This window comes from Ixodes scapularis, unplaced genomic scaffold (assembly GCF_016920785.2).
Source record: "Ixodes scapularis isolate PalLabHiFi unplaced genomic scaffold, ASM1692078v2 PGA_scaffold1__304_contigs__length_218370807, whole genome shotgun sequence".
Lineage (NCBI taxonomy): Eukaryota > Metazoa > Arthropoda > Arachnida > Ixodida > Ixodidae > Ixodes > Ixodes scapularis.
Genome location: NW_024609846.1, coordinates 53,894,570 through 53,921,960, shown reverse-complemented (window position 1 = coordinate 53,921,960; position 27,391 = coordinate 53,894,570). Strand labels below are relative to the sequence as shown.

The 27,391-nt window shown below is 45.9% G+C and overlaps 1 protein-coding gene across 1 annotated transcript; it reads right to left on the bottom strand.

The window, feature by feature from the left end:
* Nucleotides 1-52: 52 nt before the first annotated feature.
* Nucleotides 53-26,211, bottom strand: LOC8050939 (pollen-specific leucine-rich repeat extensin-like protein 1). The gene is given in 6 exon segments (XM_042290168.1): nucleotides 53-70; nucleotides 479-533; nucleotides 4,203-5,047; nucleotides 24,926-25,006; nucleotides 25,923-25,993; nucleotides 26,106-26,211. Coding segments are annotated over 6 exon segments (1,140 nt in total). The 5' UTR covers nucleotides 26,176-26,211.
* Nucleotides 26,212-27,391: the final 1,180 nt, after the last annotated feature.

The following is a 27,391-nucleotide window of genomic DNA, read 5'->3' as shown; positions in this document are numbered from 1 at the left end:
CCATGTCGAAAATCAGCGAATTGAAGAAAAACGAAACAGACGTGAAACCCATTTAAGCGCGGAGGGAGCACTAAAAAGCAAATCATATAACATTCAGGTTATTTTGAATTTAACGGAGGTGAGCGTAATATACAAGACGCGATTAAAACCACGGTAAGCATGATTACAGTTTTAGAATCGTGCGTGTATTTCGGAATTTTTTTTTTTTTTTTTTTTAATTTTCTCTCGCCCCAGTCTGCCTGAAGACTGTTTTGAAGCCAGTGTCGTCATAACGCCCTGCCTTTCTGGGGCTGTCATTGTCCATCCCACTAGCCGCCTTGCCACCTTCTGCGCTCCGCCACGCTTGTGAACTGGGCTTTAAAATGTGTTTTGAGCATGCGCTGCTTAGCTCTCTTCTTCGGAATGTCAGACGCCGTGCATTCGTCTGCCGCCCAGTGAGGCTGCAATCTTAACTTCGATTGCAATCAGCGTAAAAAACGTATAGGACAATGCAAGTTTCTTTGTTTTTTTTTTTTTTTTTTTTTTTTTTTTTAATATCAGTCCTTCGAACACCCTTATCTTAAATATTTTCTGTTCTGCTGGTCAAATTCCTCTCACAAGCCACTCACACAAGGATGTAGCAAGCCCATAAACACCCGTGGCATATGTAGTATTTCGGTGTTCAAAGTGCCCGCGTTATAGACGTGTTGCAGCGTTTCTAAAAGCCGCTGTTCTGTTGGTGAATCATTAAAACACGTGGTTGTGAGTCATGTCGCCTGGCGTCTAGTGAACTAATCGTGGCGTTACTCAGAGTGATGTAATTTCATGCGATCGCGGTCCGTGCAGAGCTATCTTTGTTGAATCATGTTCGTTTTAACTTAGAGAAAGTGAAAGATTACGAAAGCCAACCATTTTTTTTTCAACCCGACAATACGAAGCGGCACTAAAAAGCATGTTTGTATAATTAGACAGGTTTCAAAATACAAAGAGACAAACGAGAGCAGTTCGTCTTTTGAGCGCAAGTTTCCTAGAGCGCATAATGACATTTATGATGAAACAGAAAACGTAACGCTTGTTAAACGCTGTATTCGAAAACGTCGCTTCCAACCACCTGCACTCTCGTTGCGAAGGATATTTTTTTTTCGTTTTTCGGGCAACAGAATTAAAAAAAAAGGAAATTCTTCACTAAACCACTCAGGAAAAAAAAAATCTTTTTTGTGAGTTAAAATATGAAGAATGCTTTGCATTGGTCAGCGTTTGGGGCATCTGTATATTGGCGAATTTATACAATATGTTATTGGTATATAGCCTCCGACAATTCAAAGGCGCACTGCAAGAAAAAAATCCTTTTTTAAAGAATATAGATAGAACACGAATTTGCTAAAACAATTTTTCAACGAAAAAAAAAAATTTTTTTTTCAAATGTTTACATTGTTAAGCACAATTGAGGTGCAGAAGATGGAGACTGCACCCCACTAAGCCCAGCCCCGCGCTTACAAGGTGTGAAGGTTACTAGAACAACTCAGTGACAATGTCGCAGTCTGAGTTGTGACATTAAGCAATGCAAAACGTCACGCTTGCATTGCTTAATGTCACAACTCAGACTGCATTTTTTGGTCTAAACATATGTTTCGGCATTGTCATTCGCTAAGCTGCCTCCGTAAGTTGCGGTGATTGGCTCTCCGAGTGTTGTGCGGGAAAGCAGGCTCACGGGCTTTTTCTAGAGTGTACGTGTCCCCCCTATGTCCTTTACGAATTTTTTTCCTTTTTTCCATGCAGTAGTGGGGCGAGTTGACTCTCAAACATCTCACTATCACCGCGCAGCCGATCAAATTGCGGCGTTAGCCGAGACGAGTGCAGAACGACGAATCAGGATGCGTGAATATAATAGGCCACGCCCCGCGTTTCTTGAGATGTCAATGACAATGTTACTGTATAGCCTGAAGAAGGCTTACTGTTTTCTTCTTTTAGGCCATATCATGGCCTCAACTCGTTTATTCTTTTAAATTGTACGAAATGTTTGTTTATCTGAAGAGAATTGCCAAAGAAACATATTGTTTTCGTCGCAATTGCAGCTGAATACCGTGCAGGACATTTTTTCCGCAATGCTTTAGACAGTCACGTCGACAAAACACGCACGCACACATGCACGTACACATACACACGGACACACACATCATTCCAATTCTCCTTCAAATTATGTTGTTCAATGTCCTCGTCGCTAAAACGGTACGGTTAACACTTGGATTTAGGAATCGGTCCAGGCAGGTATTTTCAGCAGGCACTAATAAAATAATTTAGAAAAGTAAGTTTTTTCTTGTTTTTTTTTCTTTTTTTTCTACAGGGAGATGCTCGTCGAAATCAGGAGCGAGATTATGTTGAGTCGATTAGTCGCCGCTGAAATTTATGCTTTATCTTCGACACGAGTTGTGGTGCTTATGCTTCCCGATAGCACGTTACAGCTCAAAACGGCAAAACGAGGCTAAGCATTGCGATTTTGATCACTTTCTTACTTTGCTATCAAGTCAACTTAAAAACAAAGAGGATATTTAAGAGTAATAAGATATTGGAGCCTGTATACTTGCTTGCACAAGGAAACAAAAGAAAAAAGTATTATCTACGACGCGGCACTTGACCTACCGACGTGAAGTCAGGTAAAAAAAAAAATGGAAAGAAACTTTTTTTTTTCTACTTTGAGCAATCATGTTTTCCGTAAATCAAGATTACTTGCTTGATTCTCTCGGGAAAACGTAGATGCTTCGGCAGAACTCACAAATAGTGCGAAGAATAGATTGACTGGGTACGTTACAAGTAGCTAGGCTCCTAAACTCTTTATGGTGCTTAACAAATTGACTACGTATAAAATAACTTGCTTTGCACTACCGTCAACGATATAACATAAGACGCTGTCGTGAAAAATAGAAATTAACTTTTGCATGCAAGAAAAATATCTCACGTCGCCACAAGCGTGTGCGTGAACAGTTTCGTAATACCATTACGATTCGTTCCTAATTGTTTCACAGACCCAGTAATTGAATACCTAAGAAAATACATAAATTACCATCGAGTGGCGTTTCAAAGCGTATCGCACAAGGCAGTTCGACATTTCTCCCATACGTGTAACAATCGGAAAGCAACCTGCAGCTCATATATTACCATAAGGCGTGGTGCTGCGCATAAAATTGCTTATAGAAGAAAACAAATCTTGGGGTGTGCGTATACTAGCTCTTGACATTACGTATTTAAGAAACGTCTAACGGTGTGTGAATACTGGTTTGAATCAAATACTGCAGTGTCGTCCCTAGCTTCAACACTGCAAAGAGTGATAGCATGTAGTGGCTTACCTTTTCCCTGTGAAGGCTGTGCATGATGCAGTGTTCAACAATTCGAACAACGATTCGCACGTAAATAATTAAAAAGCCTTGCCTTTCATTGTTTTGGTTCAATGCAGGTCCGAAGAAAAGACGCAGGTCAATATGGGTAGCGTTTATCCCATAAGCCCATGTACGGAGGCTTTCGCCCCTGTATGTGTACTGCGTAATTTCAGTTGTATTTGTGTCCCAGCCCAAAGAGTAAGGCTAAGTGAAGTCAGCAATTTGTTATCACGTCACCTCCTCCTCCCTTCTGTAGGTCAATCATAGCATATAAAAAAAGTTTAATGGGTCTGACTAGCAAAGACCCTTGCAAAATGCTAACGTTCCTTACTCAAAACACGTGAACCGAAAAATATTTAAATGGTGAAAGGAACATTTCCTTGAGCAAAATTGGCTTTTGGTCCTAATACATTCGCCAGAAAGTATCATAGAGGTCCGTGTGGCCAGCTGTTAAGCACATAGCGAATTAAGACTTCCAACACTGCTAGGATGCGTTCTACCAAGCACCTTATTCGTCATGCTGTTAATAGTAAATTCAAAAAGTAGTTTGTGCCTTGGGGCCTTCTCACCTTGTAGACACCGAAAAAACTGCACGAACTGTCCTGAAGTACGACGATGTTATACGTTGTTTTTAAGTGGGTGCAGACCTCATCTCTCCTTTTTGCTGCTTATCCACTGGTATAGACAGTGCAAGGCAACGCATACCATATTTCAATGTGCATAAAGGAGTATGGTTCTATAAGGCATTCACGACATGGACGTTCTCCAGATTTTAAGTTTACTTTTGCAATATATAAACAACGAGAATATACAATCTTTTTCATACCGCAAGATTCTAGTTTGTAGTCGTCTTTCAAAAATGTATCTTTTATTTATTTTGACACCGCATTACATTCGTCTTCATTACAAGGATCCTCTTCAGGTTCGTTTTTTGGGGCCGCTTCGGGTGCAGCTATTCCTGACTCTTCGGGTACAGAAGACCCCGGCTGCTCCTCCGGTTCGGGTGACTCCTGCCCAGGTACTGGGAAAGGCCCTTGCTCAGGTCCATTTGGTGCTACCTGTTCATTATCATCAGTTGGCCCCTGTTCAGACTGATTTGGTACCATTGGCTCGACTGCAATACCCGGCTCCTGCTCAGGCTCGTATGGTAGCCCCTGTTCAGGTACAGGCCCTGGCTCCTGTTCAGACTCGTTTGGTGCTACTTGTTCCGGTACAGGCTCCGGTTCTTCTTCAGGCTGATTTGGAACCACTTGTTCAGGCGAAGGCTCCGGTTCTTGTTCAGATTCGTCTGGTATCACTTGTTCTGGCGCAGCGCCCGGCTGCAAAATTTCGGGTGCAGGTTCCGGCTCACCTTCGGGCTCGGAGGGAGCTACCGGTTCGGGTGAGAATCCCGGCTCTGGTCCAGGTTCGTTAGAAGGTACTTCTTCTGTTCTAGGATCGGGTAGCGCTTCAGAACCGTTCGGCACGGCTTCTTCGGGTGGACCGAGCGGTTCCTCTTCAGGTCGAGGCGGCAACCCCGGTTCAGTGGCGGGAGCCCCCTGTTCCGACTCCGTCGCCGAGTTAGCGTCGGGCTCTATGGGATTCGGCTGTGCTTCTGTGGTTCTTGTCTCGGGTGTAGGTTCGACGTCTGCTCTGGACTCCACATTTAGGACGCACCTGCCGGCCTTGCAACTTCCTTTGCCTCGGAACCACGTCTGAATGTAAACAAAACGGTTCGTACATCATTATGCCGTATGCGGGAAAAAGCTTCTTTAGCAATATGCGTCGCTCTTACGCAAGCTAACAGCAAAAGCAACGCTGTTTTTACATGTGCAATGTTAAATAGCAAACTCTATTAGTTTTGCCAATTTTTGAAAATCAAGGTTCTTTTTTTTTAAGGGGGGGGGGGAGGGATGTTGGCTGAACTTTGTAGCAAGACGTCCCTTAAAATATATTCACTTACAATTTTTTTAATCTCCAGAATTTACGTCAAGACAATAACGTGTTTTCTAGCAATATTAAATTAATTCTAGGGATCGCTCGGTTATCCCAATTTTCTTTGCTTTCCGTTCAGTGCAAAATATCAGATATGAGGCTTTTCTTTTCGAAGAGAAAAAAAAAAACATATTGAGAGGAATTTACTTGTAGAGTACTTGCTTCTGGAACATAACTCAGCCTATTCGCATTGAATAGCTTTTGTTTCAATTTAGAGCACGTAAATTAACCTAAAATGCGATATAGCATCAGCATCGTTTGAGACTAAGAACGTTTTAGCGAGTACACTATTTTATCTACATGCTGTGTTGTGTTATATTGTCCGCAATTCCTAGAAATAAAACTTACTAACTTATCCATTATTTATTAGAACCAAGGAAATAAATGGCTCTCCGGCAGGCGTGACTCATTAAAATCTCTGGTTACAGCACATTTTGTCCCCAAATAAATGCTGAATGTTTTTTTTTCTCCACAACAGCGCGCATCTCTGCCTTAATATAGCGCTAATAGTCCGGACCCGATGGCAAAGTTTCAGAGCTGGCTATTATCCCAATCAAAAGTTATAAGTAATATGTGAAAATATCAGTGGAAACATGGCAGCCGATCTAACCCACAATGCACCCGCGAACACATGAAGATGAATATCGTCAGCTACAGGAAATGAGCCTCATTTTCGGATTCAAATTTTGAGAAGTCACCTATAACTTTTTAATATGCTAACGGTTAGTTCTGAAACTTTAGCGCCTGCTCCTCGGACCTGTAGGGCTACATTTGAGCATCGACTGAGCGTTTAACGATGTGTCGCTTATATTTAAAAAAAAAAATGCGAATCTTTTTTTTTAGTTTATAGAGCATTCTTGCTGAAGAAAACTTTATTTGTATGCTGAAGGCTTGTCCGCCTAAAGTGAAACGTTTTCAACTTGTAAATGTATTACTCGTGTTGGTTCTTTAAAAGGCATGGGCATCCTAAGATGGGAAAGGCAAAGAAGAAAGATTGTGAACTCACAATTTTCCACTTTTATTCTAAATTTCTAAGCAACTTTCCATCGTTTCACGTACGTATAGCTGATGCAAAATTCATTTCCAGTTAGCTTCTATCGAACGATTATGCTGTATTAAGCCTAGACCGCATGGAGTGTTTTTGTGCACGCGAAAGCGCGACGCGCTATGAACGCGCGGGCACCCGCATGCAGCCAAAGCCAAGCGCCGCCAGCCGCGCGTTATCAGCGTTGCCAGATAACAGAATTCTCAACACGCGATGTAAATGTTGACGCAAATACTACAAAATGAGAATTAAATAAGCAAATAACTAAATAAAACGGGTTTGTGTGTCAAAAGAAACACCTTTTAAATTTTTATATGGAAAATAAAAATGCTTTTGAACACTTTGAAATGTGCTGAATACGAAACAGCGTACTGCGCAGGATCACGTGATAGTTCGACCGACCCTCATTGGGCGAGAGCCGCTTCGACGGCTAGGCGCGCGCGTCTTTTTCTGGGTCGGCTGGAAACCAACGCTCCCGCGAAAACGCGCGCCGGCGCGCAGGAAATGACGTCAGTTTGACGCCAACGCGACTGATGGTACGTTTACACTTGCGGATCCGCTAGCGGATCCGCCCAGCTTTTGCCGCTGGGGCGAAACGCTGGGCGGAAAACGCGGCGGCGAGCCGTTTTGGTCCAGGACCTATTTCTGCCGCCGAACGAGGCGTTTCGCTGACCGGAAGTGACATTCGTGAGCGGCGCGACGCTGCCTACGTTACGAGTACGCGTTCTTCCGGGAGCAGCAACGCCCGGGAGAGAGAGCCGACGCGGGAACTCTCGCGCCTTCTCGTCATATTTGGCGAGATGTTACGGGAACCGCTGCCGCAGCCTGCGCTGCCGCCACTCCTCGAAGGAAATAGATGTAAACGCAACCCGCTCGTCACCGCCGCCGCCGGGAGCGGATCCGCTCCCGCGGCAGCGGATTTCTATTCAGGTGTAAACGTACCATGAATCGCGAGCAAAAACGCGCCATGCGGTTTGCGCTTTAAACTAAAACAACGCAGCGTTTTTTTGTTTGTTTTTTTCTACTTGAGTACATCACACCTAAATTTCAGCGTTTTCAGTTTAAACCGAAAAAAGTCGATAATAGTTTTTCGAATTTATTTTTCCGCATTCGGTTTGAACCGAAAGAGGTCAGTCTCTTCAACCGCCGGGCGCGCACGGTGGAGAGGGGGGGGGGGGGGGGGCGGCATTTTTGGGGATGAGTTTTCTTAGTACTTTGTGCGCACTGGGTAGTGCAGCACGTTGTGCTTGAAAACGTGGTACTCACGGGCCGGCCCTAGCGGTTGAGCACTTGGGCGTGAACCCAGGAAACTATCAAAAGGGGGATTTTGTATATTTTTTTAGCTTTTTGATTTATTTGAACACGTCTACTTGACACGACGCTATATGCTTCATCGCAGTTCGTTTTTCTAATGCGGTTCTAGTCCGACAAAACGCTCGCGTCGGGCTACTACTCACAGGTTTACTAACAACGTTGTGTCGTACATTGTAGATAAGGGGCGTATAAACCAAAAAGGGGGAGACAGGGCGCGCCGACCGGAGTTTGCCCAGGGTGCTTGATGGCGTAGGGCCGGCCCTGGAGGTACACACTAAAAATTTCAACACCCATGTTCGTGTTAAAAGGGTGTTTTTCCGAGCTCACACCCTTCCTACACCATTTTTACATGATTTTTGAATATTCAAGGGTGTACGGAAAGGCCTACACCCTTCGTACATCCTTTTTACACCCTACGGCTACCGAAATCGTGTTAAGAGGGTGTTGCGGTGGTACACCCATGATTTCCGAATCGTCGAACTCGGAAACCGCAGACATACGCGCCGACAGCAGAAGTCAAGAAGCAGCCTGCTTAATTTAGAGGATTTCGTGAAGTTCAAGTAAGCACAATGGGCAGCTGACATCCAAGCCAAGCCAACGCTCAAGTTGTTTTCAAGCCAGATGAATGCCGGCGTTGTGTACAAGCTCCTTGGTTGTTTACGTGCAAGCGACCACGAAAATAGCATCGGTTACTCACGCACTTCTGCTCAGAATGGTGAGACCACATCGGTTCTATTATGATACATTCCGTCTTATCCTGAGATGTACTAAAGCGAAGGCTAGACGTGCGAGACGGTTCGGGCTCACAGCTTTACTGTGAGCCTGTACCGTAAAGGTCGGTTCCGACACTTGCGTTTGAGTGTGTTTGTCTGCGTTGCGTTTAGAACCGAAAACGAGTCACCGGCACATCTGTGCTTCGTATGAAGCGTGGATTCCGATTCAAAGAATCATCTTGGCACGCGATATAAGCAGCAGGGATGTCCTGGTTTCTCGCAGCCGCAACGCGGTCAAACGCAACTGTTTGAACCAGGCTTTACGTGGTTGTCCTGTGCTTGTCCCTCGCGCTTTATTCTTTCGATTTTAAGTATTCATTTTCAACTCGCTCGCTTTTAACAGTACTAGTAGATACTCAGGCTGCACGAGGGTTCGTGCAGTGCGACCATCTAGCGATGCTATGAGCTTGTGCTCGAACCTTGGCTTTAATGGGCAATCATCGGGGATATATGACACACGATGATGCCAAGTCTGTTCACGGCGGACTCTCGTGCTGTTCTGATTGGAGGAGAAGGGGCGTGTAAAAAATTGGCAAATGGAACATGGTTAGCGACAGCGCAAATATATGTTGGAAAAAGTTCAGAACATTGAAGTGCAGCAGCCTGAAACTTTGGAGTTAAGCAATTAGAGAATCATTTGAAGACATCTTTAGAGGTTCAGCCTTCTCTCCCCCCACACCAATATCGAAGGCTGCTAGGATATTGGTTCAGGCTAAGCCCTCTGTCTTTCAGTCAGCGAACTCGAGCCGTTCCACCTGACCTTGTTATTTCATAACAGATATGTTAGAAAATGGAATGCAGATTTTCTTTACACGGCCAAAACATAAAGTGTTATCAAATAATACCTGCCATATTCATATTCTACATTTACAGACCGGGGCTGCCCCGCCTGTGGAGGGTGAAGATGCGAGCAGCCTCGAAGCCCACCAAAAGTGGCTGTGTGCTGAGAGCGAAAGCTGGTGCCTGACGAAGGCCAGATTGATCTTCGAAAGGATGCGACTGCCTGCAAATGGCTACATGTGTTGACATTGATGGGCATATAGACTGCACAGAATGCTTATCCCTACCTGATGGATGCTAGGAGGGTATGCGTTCCATATTTTTTTACTGATCTCTACGACAATTGCTAAATTGCGCTTCCCCGTTCCGTGATTGCGGCTGCCGGACGACCATCTTGGGACACGGAAAATTAACCTTTTGGAGCGTTGCAGAGGCTGGCCGGCAGCGTGCTGAAGACATGTTTTTTGCTCGTTTGTCGTCATTGGGAGCGTTAAAGTGGCCCTGCAATAACTTTTTGACTGGTTTTTAATTTGGACCGAACCTGAGCGCATTGAACGTAGTAATTTAAAGAAACTTTTCTTTTCTCAAATTTCGCTTTATTTTAAAAGTTATAGGCAAATTAGACTTACAGAAACAAGCAAAAAATAACATCCTTCATGACGTCGTAGGTCCTGGTTTGAGTGGCCGTGAAGTAGTGAGCTCATCGAGCGCTCACGGCTGCCGCACTCAGTGTCGACGGCTCGAGAGGGTGCCACTAAAGCACGTGTTGACTAGGCTGTATGAAGCGGGCGGCCAGGGCAGCTCGCATTGCATTTGCCGCGCGATTAAAGACTAATTCGGCATAACACTTCATTGGCCACAAACGACGGCAAACACGGGGTAAAGATCAGTTCAGAACGGGAGCCACTTCGCTCTGCCATACCGCCAAAGGGTCAAATCGCCAGCCAAGCCCGCGCCGAAAGCCTTGGGAACGCTCGGAACCGGTCGGATCCTCGAGCCGCTATACGACCGCAGCGCCACCGCATACATCCGGGACCTTTCTAAGCCCATTGTTCGTCGGAGCCTCATCCCACTACGCCTTTCTAGTATGCGCCGTTTTTTTCACCGCTTGGTGGCGGGTTTGTCGACGGGTCTTTTCTTGTTTCCGTACTTTATAAACTGCATTTGTTTCTTTTCTGATCTAAAATACTGAACAAAAACTACTTTCATACATAATTGAAACGGTTCGCGACACTTATATTTTGTATCGACTAAAAAAAATGCTTTTAGCGGCTCTGACCAGTAGTAAGCCCAGGACCAAAGACGTCACATATTCCGTGCTTTCGGCAACGCGGGTCGCCCTCGTAGGTGGAGGAGGTTTCCGCGTCGTCCGGTTAAAATATGACTCACTGATATTTAGTTATTCTCTCCGTGCCCGCTGGCTTACCCGAACCCAAAGAGACGTGGAAACCGCAAAAGAGGTAGACGCTTAAGTATGATTGCAACTCCCCTTTAAGTCCACACTCCTTTACTCCTACTCTGACGCTCCGAGTTTCATACTCCAGGCACAGCAACTAAACGGCGCATGGCGTACACACCAAATCTATTGACGAGCCGCACAAGCTCCTTCCCACCGCACGGTTATGACGAACCTGGCATCCCGTGGATACGGGTGGGAGAAGCCAAAATTATTTCGGTGGTAAATTAATTAAAGCCAGTGTAGAGCGGCAGGGTACAAAGTAAAAGAGACGGCGACGTTATGAAGTTTCTACGAACGTTTAAGTATTTCTGAGAGGTTTGGAGACTCGCTTCGAGCACGTGCGGGGAAAGGCACCTTGGCTGATCTATTTATTGACCGTGCAAGCTGTTTATATTTGACCGTGCAAGCTGTTTTCAGGCGAGATGCACGAACAAACCTTTCCCGCAATGCTAACTGATGCTTCGGCTTTCCAATCTAAGTATCTTTATTCGCTGCAGCTGGACTAAGCAGTTTAAAAAGGGCAGCCGTCCCACTGTCTTCTCAGCAACTTTTCTGTCGCCGAGCTATCAGCACGCTCGTTCGATAGATCACTTTGTTCTCAGGCAAGGCACATGAACAAACCTTTTCCGGAATGCTAATTGCTGTCTTGGCTTTCAAATCAAATTGTTTTTACCTGCTGGATTAACCACTAATGGACTGAAAAGGAGCAGCTGTCCGGCTACGCCTTTTGTTTCAACAATCTCAACAATGGCAGAGCCATCTTGTTTGTGGACGTGACATCACGGAGCGCAAAGAAGTCACTTGTGCTCCAAGAAATGCTCGGAGCACGAAGAGCACGCTCGAGTGTCAGTCTCCGGCGGCGCTCCCCTCTGTTTAGTGAAAGGAGCGCCAAACGCTCGCAATGTGTAAACAATAAGAATTTCCTTTGAAAACGCATAAAATATTTTGCAACAGCGCGGCACCGCAGGAAAAAGGCACAACTTGTCGAACGTCGAGTCTCGCCGGTCTTGCGGCGTAATCAAAGCTTCCTTGGCCTGCCAAACTGCTGCGTCTCTCTGCCTTTTCACGCTTGGATACTCATTAAGAATCAATGCCATGGCAGAGCTTTGAAGGTATGTCGCACATAGGCGTCTTCTCTATCACCCAGCTGTTCCAGCGAGTTGCTATCAATAGGAAACGAAATCGGTGGTTGCTATTATGGATTAACCATGGCTATGTTCCAAATCTACTCAAGTGGATCACATGACAGCACAAATAGAGCAATGCTGTGGAAGAAGACAAAGATGCAGCACTTTGGCATGCCAAGGAAGCTTTGATCATGCCGCCAGAACGGTAAGATTTGCGTTAGACGAGTTGCCTCTTTTTCTTGCGGTGCTGAGCTTTCGTAAAAATTTCCACGTGTTCTCAAACGCAATTCTCACTGTTCGGGGTTTTAACAAACTTCTTCGGTAAATGACAACGAACGAGCAGAAAACATGTCTTCAGCTTACTGCCGCCCAGCCTCCACGACGCTCCAAAAGGTTGACTGATAATCTTTGTTCCAAGGTGGCCATCCGGTGGCCGCACCTGAGCTGCAACGACCAAGCGGAGACACGCGATCCAGCAAATTGTCGTGGAGATCAATGGTATTGCTTGCACGGCGTACTATTAGTCTTCAGAGCAAACACAAGTGTCGCTGCGGCCGCCACGTCTTGATTGGGTGAGGTGTACCGTGACGTCTGGTGACGGACTCCGCTTCGCGTTCTGGCATCTAGCTGGCATCTAGCTGGCTTTCCTGCGCCCGTTTCCTCACGATCGGAGGTTTGTGATCATGCTGACCTACTGTTCAGCGCTGCAATGCAATTTCCAAAAAGAAGCTGGTATCATATTCTACCACCCGAAAATTTCGAGATTAAAGAGAGCATGGACAGTCAGACTAAGGATGGGAAAGGCACCGTCAACATCGGCCGTTGTGAGCTGTAAGCACGTTGAGAAGCGGGGCTTCGTTTACCCAGTGTACAAGGCGCTGGGTGAGACTTATGCCGACAGAATTTTCATAGCTTTTCCAACCGTGTTTGTCACGTTTACCCTTATAATTGGGTTATAAGTATGGAAAGCTATCGGTGGAGGCAACTCCATCGATGAACCCCCCCGCCCCCTCCACACAATATAAGGCGGTTGTGCAAGGGGTTGTGGAAGCGGCGGTGTAAGTGTTTCAGACACTGAAATTCTGTTCTTTGCAGATTCATGAGTTAAGCACGAGACACGTGCGCGAAAAATCCATCCGATCCGACGTCCGATCCGACAGTACGACTGCCTGATCCGAAAAATTTGGTCGCTTCAGGTGTCAGATCGGCGATCCGACATGCGTCAAACGCGCCATATAGTTTCGCACGGCGGACGGATTGTCGGATGCGTCCAGCCAATGACAGCACAGCTAGCGCGAACGTCATGATGACATACTTGGTCTGTCGGGACGAATAAGAAAACGGGACGGGCGACGGGAAGCCGGACGCGTAGATCCCGCTGATCCATTCGAGAAAGATGGCCCCGGCAAAGAATGCACGCGCTAACAAGAACGAGCTCCTAGCTTCGCTCGTGCGAGCTAAACCATCAATCTGGGACCAGAGATCTATGAACGCGGACCACCGCTGGAGTGCTTGGAAGTTGGATCTCCTGGGCGGAGCCGAACGGATTGTTGTGTCGCTTGCAAGGTCGGAAGCATGTGCGTGTGTCTCAATTCGGAGCGGCGTTCGAACTGTCGGATCGGACGATTCTGCCGTCCATTTGTCTCGCGCTTTAGGAGAACATCAGACCTTGCTTTGCGGGCATACAAATGGCATCTAAGTCAAAGGCCTTTGGGCGGTCTCACTTGTAATTTTCTCCCCATGGCCCAGAATATATTTAACATGTTGCTCGAGCAGAGTGCAGCTTTTTCGCTGAGACGTTTTTGTCTAGAAACAAAGTTGAAAAAAAACCTCTTAATTTATTCAAATCATCAGCAGCGTTGATTGTGCGAGATGTAAATATACTGCAATGCTCCTGCAAGTGTGGTGGCATTTCTTCCTTTTCATATACCATCTGTGATTCATGCACTGTCTGCCCTGGAAACCATGCTCGGAATGTTGGTTGAAGTTTCGCCTGCAGCTACAGACCATACCTCAATAAGGCCGCATATAATAATTCGCATTTCCTACGTAAAATGCGCACAAAAAAACCAAAAAAAAAAAAACGAAAGTAATATGCCGACAGCTAACGCCTCTCGGTCTTTGTAGGGCGAGTGAGGTGGTAAATTTTGTCCTCAGCAGGACGTCACCCCGGCTCGCTGTAAAAGGTCGCCTCCCAAACTTCTCGGTGCTAATACTCTCACCATACAATGCACCTGTTATTTGTTTGGCCCCTGGTCATGAAATCATTCTCAGTTTGCCATTCCATCTCACCGAGAGCCCGATTTTGGTCATTGAGGTCTCAACCGGCTTGCACTGAAGAAGTATTAGCGAGTTCGTTTCACGGCACCCGCAGCGTGGAGCGGGTTCGTTTCAGCCGGCACTCCACAAGTGGTTGCACTCTCCGAGTTTGTTTCATTGCTGACACCCCACGCGTGCATGCACTCGCTGCACCGAGAAAATCGAGATTGCGCCAAAATGCAATCCCGTCGTGCCTCGCTCCGGCTAGGCCGGCAAGGTGCTGGAGCAGATGACGAAAGTTTGTCTGCTACGATGTGTCGCAGAACTGAAAGGAAAAAAAGTAGATTTCCTGATAGAAATTGCGTCCCGCGGGCAATGGAATCAAACGCGAGCTTGAACTGTGAGCGTCTCCTATTTCATGAAGGAAGCAGTTGACAAACCGTGCTTTATTTGGAGGTTTTAAGTCGCTCTGTTGCCGTAAAAACGCTGAAATATACCAGTGTGTAAAGAAATGCTCAGAACAAATGCATCAGCGGCCCCCGAGATATTTATCACCAACTTGTGCGGGTGAAAAATTGAACATTTGTCGACAAAACTGCCCCAGCAGAAACTTTGACTGCCCAATAAGCATCGGAGAAAGCTAAATTTAGTGATCTTACCCGAGGCTTCGGCAACATCATCATGTTTAACATTTACCTACTTCAGCTAACTTGCCCCGTCATATTTTGTTCGAGAAAGCTCTCGTTCTCGACGCCCTCACCAAAGCTAATATCTGATCCACCTGTAATGACGATCGAAATCGAAAAGTTTTGCTGGGTATTCCAGCAGACTAGTTTTAAGTACCCTTTCAGTGGTCCACGCATAATGCCATGCTGAAATGGATCAAGCTTCTGCTCGGACAGCATCATCCATTTTCTTCAGTGTAAACGGTTATGAGAATTGAAAGATCGCAACCAGCTGCTTTGTAGACAGCTGGTTGCGGAAATTTACGCCGTCTGTAACTATCCCTATGACAGCCGAGTTGCTTGAAGTCATCGCAACTATAAACTACAGGCTGCAGCGACCAACGTTTGTAGATAAACGTTGGTAGCGACTGTACTCTCGCATTCCCACCCATCACTCCGAACAGCAAGGCGCCAGTTTCGGTTTGAGGTCGGTATTCTTTCTACAACATAGATGGCGGCAGCATCAGTCTTCCGCACTTGGTGCATTTGGCGAATTCGTTTGAGTCCATTTCTCAGTGCAACACTCTGCGAGTGCGATGCATTCTGGGAGAGAACTCGAACGGTGCCAGTGCGTGTGAAGCGAACTCGCTATAAAATACCGCTACCAGACGCATCGTCTGCTAACATGAGGGAATAATAATGAGTTTGTTTGCTACTAGGTAGGTATCATTCTCTGACAGAAACAAAACGACGAACAAACTGGCAAGTCTGTTCGTCGTTTGACGAACAGACTTGTTCGTCGATTGCCCCTTTTTGGCTCTGTTCGCAGAGCCAAAAAGGGACAATCGTCTGCTATGAATTGTGTGCTGCGCAGAGTGAGATCAAAAACTAATTGAAATATGGAACATCGGCTATTTTACGGATGCAATTGTCCTGTGCTTCGTTTGGCTATGCTGATTTGTTTTCTGGCTGTGTGTAACTTGACACCCACTGGTGCTAAAACAAGAGCTTGGGACAAGCACCCACCTTACCACGATATCACTCTCACTATCCGAAAGAGTATTGGATTTAATTACTGAGTGCCTTTTCCATTGACAAGAAGGCCCCAACATTTTCTAAGAACTCCAGTAGGGTTTTGTTGTTGCATCTTTATACTCGCAACTCATTCACTTTGCCAATTTCGTTTTTCTAGCCTGGCTCAGCTGGCAAGCTGAGTGGCGAGTCTGAAACTGTACCAATATTGTTTCCGGTCAGACTGTCCATTATTATTTATTGTTCTTCCCTGCTATTGTGATATGTCTGCACTGTAGTCATGACAGGGGCTTGAATGGTGGCTCCTACTTTCTACACATGGGTCCTAGGAAACATTTTGTAAGTGATGAGGTGCCCACAATCATGGGCGTCAGCAAAGTGGCGGAAAAGGGGGGGGGGGGGTATATTCTGAAGGGGTGTAGCTTTCAAACCTATAACTTTGAAAGAAAACAAGGTTTGCCCCCCTCCCCCTCCTTTTCCTGCAAAACGTACTGCAGATGCCCATGCCCACAATCTAGGCCAACGGTTCTGGAAAGAGGGTTTGTGGAACCTCTCCGTAAAGGCATTTTAGGAGTCCGCAAAACTCTGCCGTCAATAATTTTTTTTTTAAATATGATTTGGGGCATTGAGTTGAGCCTAGTCCGGCCATGGCACATTCACAGCTCCGGGAGGAAGAGGAATCTACAGAAGAATACCTCCTTTCACTCTTCCCCCTTTTTATTACTGGTAAACACGTTTGCAGTCCACCCCCCCCCCCTTCCCCTTTTTTTACACTGCCTGGCGTCTCCCATCACTTCTGCCAGTCCAAAAAGGGTTTGCTTGCCACGATTGGCGGTTTTGTTCTTTTCTCTATAGCATCCTTTCTGCTAAAGTGGAAAGAGTGTAGACGGAGCTTCTTCCCCTCACCGTACCGTCTTAACCTGCAACATACTATACTCTCGGGAACAAGATCATAGCCTTGTATCTTTTCTGCCGCCACAAATGCTGTGCTTAGCATGTTTTTGGCAGAGCCTTTTGCTGCCACCACATGCCACGCTATGAAGTGGAGTGCCACGGTGTGTGCGTGCCACCTGTCGCATAAAGCAGTGCACTTTCAAGCTGCGCGGATGCAATGACGGCAGAAAAAACACCAGCAGAGCGGACAATACAGAGCATGTTATTAACAGCACTGGTTAATTCCCAATAAATCACAATCTGGATCATTACAGTAAAACCATTTATTTTTGCAAATCGGTCACAGAGGACATAATTGCGGCCACTAAATTTTGCGAATTCCAGACGCCTGCATTCAAACTCTTAAAGAGATTATAAAAGCAATTTCGAAATTTTATTTGATGTCTGAAATGGGCGTCGGGCTCATCTCAGACACTGTTGACCAAGTTCCAGCCCGAACAAAAGTTTGTGTGCCGCACCAATCAGTTAAACAGTTGTGGTAATATTTGCGCGGGGACAATGCCTGAGACCCCCCCCAAGACGGCGGCAGAAAGGTGAACTAAAGTGCGCCGTCAAAGCGTGACGACAACGGGCTCCTCGTCAGGCGATTGCTTCAAACGGTTTAAACGAATGATGCGCTCTTGGTTTAGAATTCGGTAGTGAGATGTCATACAAAAAAGTAATTTGAATGTTGGATAATTTTTTTAAAGCTGTAGTTCGGAATTAATAGGTTTCATAGTGTGTATAGGAATAGGTTCCATAGCATCTGTAGCGTGTGGGATGACAAGGAAGATGACTTGTGGAAATAAATGACAGCTGTATGCTGTGCTGGTTTTGAGACGGTGGTGTGTATGTTCCTTTTTGTTTTCCTTGTCTCAAGGAAACAAAATTTTGACAGCAAATTTTGGACCCTGCTAGTGTACACGTTTCTGATCCAAAACTGACTTCGAGACCCAGTAGGTTTCAAAGCCGGTTTCAAATAAGAAAACCAACGCAAAAGTCAACTTCGAAACCTGGGATGTTTTGAAGTGATTTTTGGCATTAGTTCCCGAAAAGATATGTCATCAGTTTGGTGGCCGGGAGCTAAAAGCATTTCATGTTTAAAATCATACTCATCAGTGCGGCCTTTATTATTCTCTGACTGAATCAATTCTGCTTTAATATGCAGGAGGGAACCATTTGGCTTTTCGAAGGCTTTACTGTGGTCATGGCGGCCTACTGGCTTTTCGGCTTCGCCCATGGCCAGAAGACGTACAATACGAGCTGCCTTCTTGAGAGGCTTTGTCTTATTCTAATCTACTCACAGCTACGGCCAGTTGCAATCAAGGTGATTAATACAATCAAGAAAACACCTGTAGCCTGATTGCTGATCACATAGTGCAATCGCCAAAGTCTGTGAAACTCCTGCCAGGATTGTTCCGATTTTCGAAATCATTAAAGGCTTTGTTTGTTTTTCTTGAGATGGCAGCTGCAAGTTGTGTGGCTCACATACCTAAGTATGCTTCAATTCATGACCAGCTTTATTCATTCATATTCATCACATTTCTCTAGTCCTCCGTGTTGTTTCCTAGTCATCAAACTATTGGGCACCTGTATGGAGTAGTTACATTTTGTTTTTACGTTTTTATCAAAACGGTTTGTGTCACCCTGTCTGGAATTCATCACCCTTGCTACGAAATGTCAAATTAATCTCACGTTGAGATACTTTTTAAAAGTGGAGATGACCGGCATTAAATGTTGTGTTTCTTTATCACTCCTGTTCATACTTTGTATATTACTTCAGTCAAAAGACACCACCAGTGTTCAATACGCCCCGTCCGAGCACAAGCTTTTCAGCCTGGATAAGGTGAGCGTGAGTGAGCACGTACTAAGCAGTACCGAAGGTAATGAGCGTGCACTGCTGCATTTTCAAAGTTTCATAAATGCTCTTTTTTAGAAAAAAATAAAAGCCAGGCATTGTTGTGGTATATTCATAACATTGTGGCTTTCTTGAAGAATGCGGGCATTCTGAAGGTGTTGCCGAAGGCTTGCCAGGGTGACAGCGCGGTCGAAGGCGACAAGTGCGAGCTAGTACACGCTCTATCGCAAGCTCTTGTTCTGCGAAAGCGCTTCTCAAAGTCGCTCTTGCATGCCTGTAGCCTTTGCTGCCCTACAGTGGTAATGGTAGGCAACTCCGGCTGGCACAAGAAATCATCCAATCGCTGCCACACTCCGTTTCCCTTTAAAGGGCTGGTGAACCGAAATTTGGATTTCTAGAAAACGATGCAGAAGCCGGAGGCGGGACGCTACAATCCCTAAAACACTACTCGTAGTCACAAGGCGATATCTCGAATGGACGGCCGTATTTTTGGAGAAAGAGGTTGAGATTAAACGAGGCCGATGAGGCGCGTGACGTCAAGATATCTCGTTTTCTCCTCTCTGCTTCGCCCCCTCAAGGCGGCGAGGCGGAGAAGACGCGAGGTCGTTCCCTTTCCTTCTCGGAGAAACAAGACAAACAAATCTGTCAAATGCGCCTCCTATTTTTAAAAGTAAGGTCATCCATTCGAAATATCGCTGTATGAGTGATGTTTTGGTGTTTGTAGCATCTTGTTACACGCTTTTGCCGCCGTGTTTTATGGAATCCAGATTTCGGTTCAACATCCCTTTAAGTGCAAGTGAAACTGAAATGCCAAGAATGAGCACGTTGTCCTGAACGACAGTTGCACTGCACAAGCGCGCATGCTTAGCAACATTCAAAGCATGGAGCTTGCTCTTAAAGCCTCTGCATCAGGCTTCCTGTTGCAGCTCGTGGTACCGAAGCAAGCTTTTGGGCAGACACTTTTTTATAAGCAGAAACTTCACCTGGCACCACAGAGCTCCGACCGGTACTCGGAGTACTTAGTTGCGGTATTTTAGATAAAACAGAAGGGCATTGAGCAGTGCAAACTACGATTATTGTCAGGTAAGAAGTATTCAGTTGCAGTAATTGTTTTGCTTTACATACAAAAAGGCTGGAGTATGCTTAAATGCTGGGCTAGCAACCGATTGCTACCAGGGGCCCTATGCTACACGACGGGACCAAGCGGAATCAAGGGACCGGGAGCCATCCAGCGACCTGGATGCAAAGATGGGTTCAGCTTTCACGGGATTGGTGCCACCTGGATCTTGTCCCAAAGGGCCAGCAGCAGCTGGATAGCCTCGCATTGCGATGCGGGGATGGGGATGCCGAGCGAGCTCGGGGCATGCCGCCCACTCAGTGTGAGGGCCAGGTGCTCCCACTGACTGGCTAGGTGCATGTTCATGAGTTCCTGGAAGGTGTTGTATACACTTAGCAGCCGGAGCTTGGCGTTCGACGCGTACGGCGGCACCCCCAGTGCCAGCTAGTACCCCTTGCGAATAATCACGTCCATCTTGCCCTTACCTCTCGACAGCAGGTCAGGTTGAGATACGGATTTGCGCAGGCGATGTGGCTCACGACGAGTGGTTGGGTCAGCCGGATCAGGTCCGACTCCTAGAGCCCGTGTCTGTGACTCGTTATCCTTCTCACCATGCGCATGACTTGCGTGGTTGTCTTGACGAGTCGGTCGACCGTGTACTTGGCTCCGCCGTCCCGCTGGAGGTGAAGGCCCCAGTATCCGAACCCGCTTCACCACCGGCACGGGGGTACCATCCTTTAACGTGAGGCGGATGTCCGCCTTCTTCTTCTTCGGGAATTGGCTTGCCCGCGCGGAGGAGCAACAGCTGAGACTTATCGGTGTGCGCGCTGGAGGTTGCCGGCCTCGAGGTAGTTCTGCACCGTCTCAATGACTTCTTCGAGGAAGTCTTGCCTCCCGCTGTCCGATCCCGACGTAGCCCAAATCGTCAGGTCGTCCACATAGAGTGGCATAGAGTGTATGCTTCATCCGGGGAATCCGTTCCAGTAGAGGAGGCGGCTTGCACATCGCCAGGTAACAAGGTGGGTGACAGGACCGAGCCTTGCCGGTTGCCCTTGCTCGGTATCGGGATGGTGCTTGTGCGGATGGACTCGATTCCGATGGTGGCCATCCAGTTGCTCAGGAAGTCCCGCACATAATCATACATCCGGGGCCCGCACCCAGTTGAGGCCAAGTTCTCGAACACCAGCGTGTGACTGACGTTGTCAAGGCGCCCTTTATATCCAGGGCCAGGACCGCCCGCGTTGTCGTACAGGAGATTCTGTCAAGGATATCCTCCTTGATCTGAAGCAGGACATCCTGCGTGGAGGTGTGACCAGAACCCGAAAATGGTGTTCATGGTGGCATTGAGTTCAATACAGGATGGTCCCCTCAAATATCGCTGTAAACAGCTCATCAGGGCATGGGCATTGAAAAAACTGAAATGGAGTGTCCAGGTCTGTGACGCTCGGCGGTATACCTGATAACCTCTATTTCTTTTGGATCCTTTTCAAGGGAGTATATTTTCCACTTCGGGGCACTTTTCTTGTTTCTGGCACTTACTACTGCAGGAACTGTTTCACCCTCACTTTCTTCTTTGCTTTCACAGCACTCATTTGATGTTAATGTGGAAGGGAATTGGCCGGATTCCAGTCTTCGTTCCTACGTAAAATGTGCTGGCGTCCAATACCTGCCACAAAAAGGGTACTTAAGATTCCAAAAATGACTAAGAGTGTGTAAACATATGATGCCAGCATTTCTTTTTTTTATTTCCAATGAGCAACATTATATTATGCCAAAACTCTCCCTAAATGCACACTGCATTTCAGAGCGCGCTAAAGTCTGCCGGAAAAATCGGCGCCTGCACGCAAAGGGGCGTCGTTTCCTCAGCAGTGTATTTTACCTTGTGAAATTTTAAGGCGCTCCTTTCTTTTGCAGCTAGAACATCCTTAAAAATACTAAAAATGCGTTCGCCACGGACGACCGAGTCTTCCGCTGGCAAACGCTGTCGTTTGCGTACGATACGCCTTGAAATTTTCACCCTATGGTCGATCAGGCGCCGATTTGTCCGGTTGCTTTCCCATACCTTGAGCCACCCAGAAACACCGCGCGCCCCCGTAAATAAAAAAAAAAAAAAAAGAATGGAACGGCACTGAGTGTTTTGTTTACTTACCGACTTTGTGCGTGGACCGCGCCACGTTGCGCTGCCTGATGCACCCGCGTTTTGGAACTAATTCAGTTGACAGTTCCCTCCGAAGATGAAGCCACTGAAGCCACGGCGGCAATCGTACTGGTAGGCTGTTCCCTTTCGAACGGGCGGAAGAAGACTACAAAGAATTCGGCAGCGAACGGGCGGAAACTCGATTACGTACAGCTTCAGTAGTCGACGCTTTGTTTTCTCGATTGCGTTCGCGGCGTTCACCGTGGACTCGCGCACTCGGGCGTAGCCGAACCAGCCGAACGGCCGAACCAGCTGGACGGCTGCCGGCGCGCGTACCGACAGCGTCGCCATAGCAACCACGCCGCGAGTGCGGTTGCCAGACAGAATTCACACGATTTTTTTTTCTCGTCACTCACGTTGAGTTACTAGAAGTTAGGCGCGTATCATTATAATACATTATGCTGTAAGAAGTTATTAAGGGATATGTGTACCTACCTAAGACAAATGCAGAAAAAATATTATTGAAAAATAAAATTGGCGTAATCTTTTCATATCTTGATTAAGACTAGCGTGGTCACTGGGCTAACCGATGCGCGAAATAGGAGGGCATATATACCGCTCGGGGCAGTTGCCGGTTTGTATAAGTAGGTTGTATATACTATTTGTTGTGTGTTGTGCAATTGATCAGTGCTTGTATGCGCGTGTGTATGTTCAGTGTTGTGTGTATGTCGATGTCGTGAGTGAATGTAACCGCGCGGTGGGCAGCAAAAAAACTGCTGTTTTCTTTTTTCAAATGTTTATCACTTTTTGTTTTCGTCGCTAGATGGGGGTTGTCGCCGCCCAATTTGAAAAGTGTGGCGGTTGGTCATCTATAACTATTAGAGGGCTGGATGCCATTAGTCCATCCGTCGTGTTGATCGCTCCGAGTTGTTCGGTTCCGCTGGCAGCTGTGTCGCCGTGTTATGCTGCCTGATTGCAACAAAAGGAGGTTAGGCGGCTTCCCCAGCGCGTGTTCTAGGTGCTGAATGCCGCTGTTCACGCACAAACGTTCATGAGTGGATAACGCACGTAACAGAGGTGAGCACAGGCAATTGGGCAGGAGATCGAACTATAGGGGGCGCTTTATCGAGCTTGTTGTCCCCACAGCCCGGTGTTTACTCACACAACATGACAAAGAAATTTAACCTCGCCTAGCACGGCCTGGGCACGAGCGCTTCGTTCTGACCAGTGCTTCAGTCGCACGAGGAGTGGCCTTCGAATCGTCATCTTCGATTTCTCGGAAAAAAAAATAAACAAGAAAATACGGTTTGTTGTCCCCACAGCTGAAGCGTACCGCTAGAGGCATGACTGTTCAATCTCCTCCCCAATAGCTAATCGAGAGCCACACGGAGCGCGAGTGCGATACCTCCTAGCCGCTGTCGACAGAAGGTGCCGGAGCGATTCGTTGTCAACTTGTCCACGGCAAGTGGGCGTTTTGTTCAATAAAGCCAGCCTGTCAGTGTTTTGTAAAGCTATCCCTTCTTTATAAGCGCTTCTGATGCGATGAAAATGCGACCGGCATTGAGCAGGCCGAGCGAGACTTCGGCGACAGTCTCGGCTGTTCAGTCTCCAGCGGTTTCGGCGTTACTCGTATTATTTGCGGTGTTGGCGCTTGGACATAGAGATGTTTGGAAAGTTTTTTTGCGCCTACAGATTACACCAAACGAGCGTGCGAGTCGTATGCTCTTGCTCCGGCGAGAAGCCGCGTACGGCTCGCCAGGCTCGTATCGCCTGTCGCATACTGGCCGCCATATTGTTTTTAGGGTGTTAGCAGTTAACACGATTTTCACCACCTCCGGCGGCTAACACCCTTACACGAATAAAGGCGTTAGCCAGAGGACGAGCCATTTACACGAATAAGGGTGTAAAAATTTTAAGTGTGTACTGGTTGTCTTTTTGCGATCATATTTGATTGATTGGCCAACATTAAATATACTGCGGTACATCGCTTGCTTAGCTCGCTTGTTTGAAGTGTGAACGTTAAGAGGGAATTATCTAAACTTAGGGAGACAAACAGGAAAGAGAGGCCGCATATTAGGGAAGAAAACTTGGGAAACATATGTATATGTATTAAAGCCCATTTAATAATCGTGACATAATTGGAAGGGAAATGTACGGTCGCTGTGTAGACCAGATCTCACTTTCTTGTACTTGTGTGTGCGTGCTTTTTAATTTCTGTTCGTCTGATGAATATACATGCCATTTTTGTTACTGTCATTTTACGTAATTTTATGTTAACATTAGTGCTAAAACCAGAACACTTGTTTGCCGAAAAAAAAAATGAAAACGCCTCTAGCTGCATATTTATTCACCGATAAAAACCGAAAATATGCGTTCAGTATAAAAACCGAAACAATATAAAACAACGAATTTAAAAACAATGAAAACCAAAAACCTCTAGTTACAACTGAAGTTTGTGTGCCTGTGTGTGCCAAACATATTAATAATCACTCCATTAAATGTGTATATACTCTTCACGATGGAAGACGTTCTTAATATGTGATCTAACCAGTGAAACCTTATTTCCCGATAAAACATATTGTTTGTTACACTTCATACCAAGGATGTTATATCAAAGCCCTATGCAGATGTATAAACAAGCTTTATGCGAAGCGACTGTAAGTCAGGTAAAGCTGAGGGTTCTCAAACAAAGTATTGGTACTGCCTTCATTCAATGTCTTTCGTTCTTAAGCAGGATTTAAATATTTTCTCTATTAACACATTAGTCAAACTTCAGAATTCAGCATGTTTTGCACGACATGGACGACACGGTGTTTAATATAACACGTAGACACTTTTTAAAATTTATTTCTTTATTGAGATACTGTACTCAGCTTCAAAAGATCACCAAGTTCTATGCTGATAAAACCTGCCAGTACTGATTTACTACTCGAATAATATGCAAAGGGTAATTAAGGCAGGGCACAAACAAATCTGTTTAGCAAACATCTCTCCAAATAAAATGAATGAATCCCAATATTTAGTAAAAATAGGAAAGAAAATATTAATTTATTAAAATTATCTGTAAGCAACTAACACTTCACATTCTGCCATTTACACTGACTTAACAAGTGTTTATAATAATAATAATAATAATATGAAATCAACATATATACTCACGGTGCACGGTGAGCCGTCCTCTTCGTTCTCTCTTCGAATAGGCCATCCGTAGCACAGGTAACTACACTGAATCCAGGAGCGCTACGAAGGAAGCAATAAGAAACAAATTCGAAGCGAGGTATATATTTGTGATTTCTAGAGAAAAAAAAAATCAATCGATCAAATGTTAACACGTACAGTATTAGACAAGCTTGCATATCCTCAGATATGCCCACAAGTCATTTGCTCTAGTTTCTCTCGAGATTAAGACATGCGCATATGCTAATTTGGTTCAGGTAAACTTAGGATAATAGCGTGTGCACACTCTAAAAAAAAAGCCCGTGCGTCTGCTTTCCCGCACAACACTCAGAGAGCCAATCACCGGGACTTTCGGAGGCAGCTCAGCGAATGACGATGCCGAAACATATGTTTAGACCAAAAAACGCCGTCTGAGTTGTGACATTAAGCAATGCAAAACGTAATGCTTGCATTGCTTAATGTCACAACTCAGACTGCGTTTTTTGGTCTAAACATATACTTCGCCATCGTCATTCGCTGAGCTGCCTCCGTAAGTTGCGGTGATTGGTTCTCCGAGTGTTGTGCAGGAAAGCAGACGCACGGGCATTTTTTAGAGTGTCGTCACTGTACCACTTTAGCAACGCAGGGTGGGGCCATTATGTTCACGCTTCTTCCGTCGTGATTGGCTCTTTGGGCGTTCCCATTTGGTAATTCCGCAATCTCATTGGCTCAGGGACGATAATGGAATGCATGGGATTCGCCACACCCTGCGTCTCTTAAATTTTCGGTGACTATTGCAGCTCAAACATTTGAGTTATAGGGTTCATGTCCGCCGGGAAAATGCAAATTTAAAGCAAAACTAATAAAAAAAAACGCGGTTCTGTTAGAAGGCTTCTACGATAATATTATATTAAAAAAATAACTGCACGTGTCTACTGATGTCACTGTTTCATCGGCTAACTTACAACTCGCGGACAGGGAGTAAATGACGGACACTTACAGCCCGTCTTTGAAACGCCCTTGTGCACTTTTCCCCCTCGTCGTTTCTAGTGGGGCTACGTCTGAACCGTACTGAAAAAAAAAGGTCATATAATATTGGGTTAGTATCGGAGCACAGATCGTCTCAAAAGTTATGTCGCCAGGGTGAACTCCGAAGAACGTATGTGTATTGGAAAAGACGTACGGTAGCGTCCATCCGCCAAGGCAGCGTAGCAAAAGACCAGGGCTAGTAGAAGGGCCAGTGAAACCTTCATCTTCCTGGTGTTCTTTGTCCTGACGTGACTTGGTGAGCTTTCGGACACTTACAAGTACAAGACCGACTACGGGACCAGGCGCACTAGACTTCCCAAGACAAAAGAACGTCGGTGCTCTTATTAGGCCATTGTGACCTTATATTTTATCTCCTCCTGAACAGCCACTGCTTTTCCGAAGGAAACCCCACGCCTATCTCAAAAAAGACACAGGATCCCGGCGGCTCCTTCCGCCAACTAGTTCGTGTGTGTGTGTTTTTTTTTTCACTCTATATCCTGAGCATGTTTCAAGAAACAAAGTAGAAACAAGATCTTGAGCGGAACTAGGTTCACTACAAGGCACATATCCTGCAATGTTTCAAGTATATTTGTGAAACAAAATGCTTGTTTTGTATATATGTTCGTAACTTTAATTGAATTGTCTTCTAGTTTTTTTATTTGTTACGGTTATAACACATAAAATAACTTCTAATATTTCATTTATTTTTTACTTGAAAGAATATAAATAGCAAGTCTTATGTGATGCCAAGCAACACTATTATGTCGAAACGTTAAGCGACGAATGGAGCATCATCTGCCAATAACTAAACACTTCCTGTGGAGATTTGTTTGTCCTTTGTCCCTCTTGTTCCCTTTTTTCAGGAATTATTTCTGTCATACTTGTTGTTTCTTGCTTCCTGACAAGTCTTTCATCGTCGGGTTTGCCAGAGGACGCCTTTTCTTAAAGTGCCATTAGTGTTGGAAAGCGAAACGGTATGCCTTACTTATAACAGGAAATTTATGGGCTATTTGATGATGCCGATCTACCCTACCACATATAATACGAGAGGTAAAAAATGAAAGACGTTTACAATCCCCTGTGACGCCGAATTAGAGCGCAGCTCTTGAGGAGGAGGAGGGAAGGGTACTGAGGGGAGAGGGTGGAAAGTCCCCCACAAATAACATGGGTGTGGATTGACGTGTGCTTAACGCAAGTCGCAGAAAATGCACATCTTCGGTGAGAGCATCGCGTGTAAATTTGGCGGGAGTTTAGCGGGGCAATTTTTTCCCCTAACTTTAGCGGGGAACTTTTTTCGTTGAATATGTCGGAGAAATTTTTTCCGCTAGTTTTAGCGGGGAATTTTTTCTGCTTAATTTAGCGGGGAATTGAACGTCATCTTCATCGTCAGCGTCATCGCGTGGTTACGCCGACGGCGACGGTAACGCCGACGGCGACGCC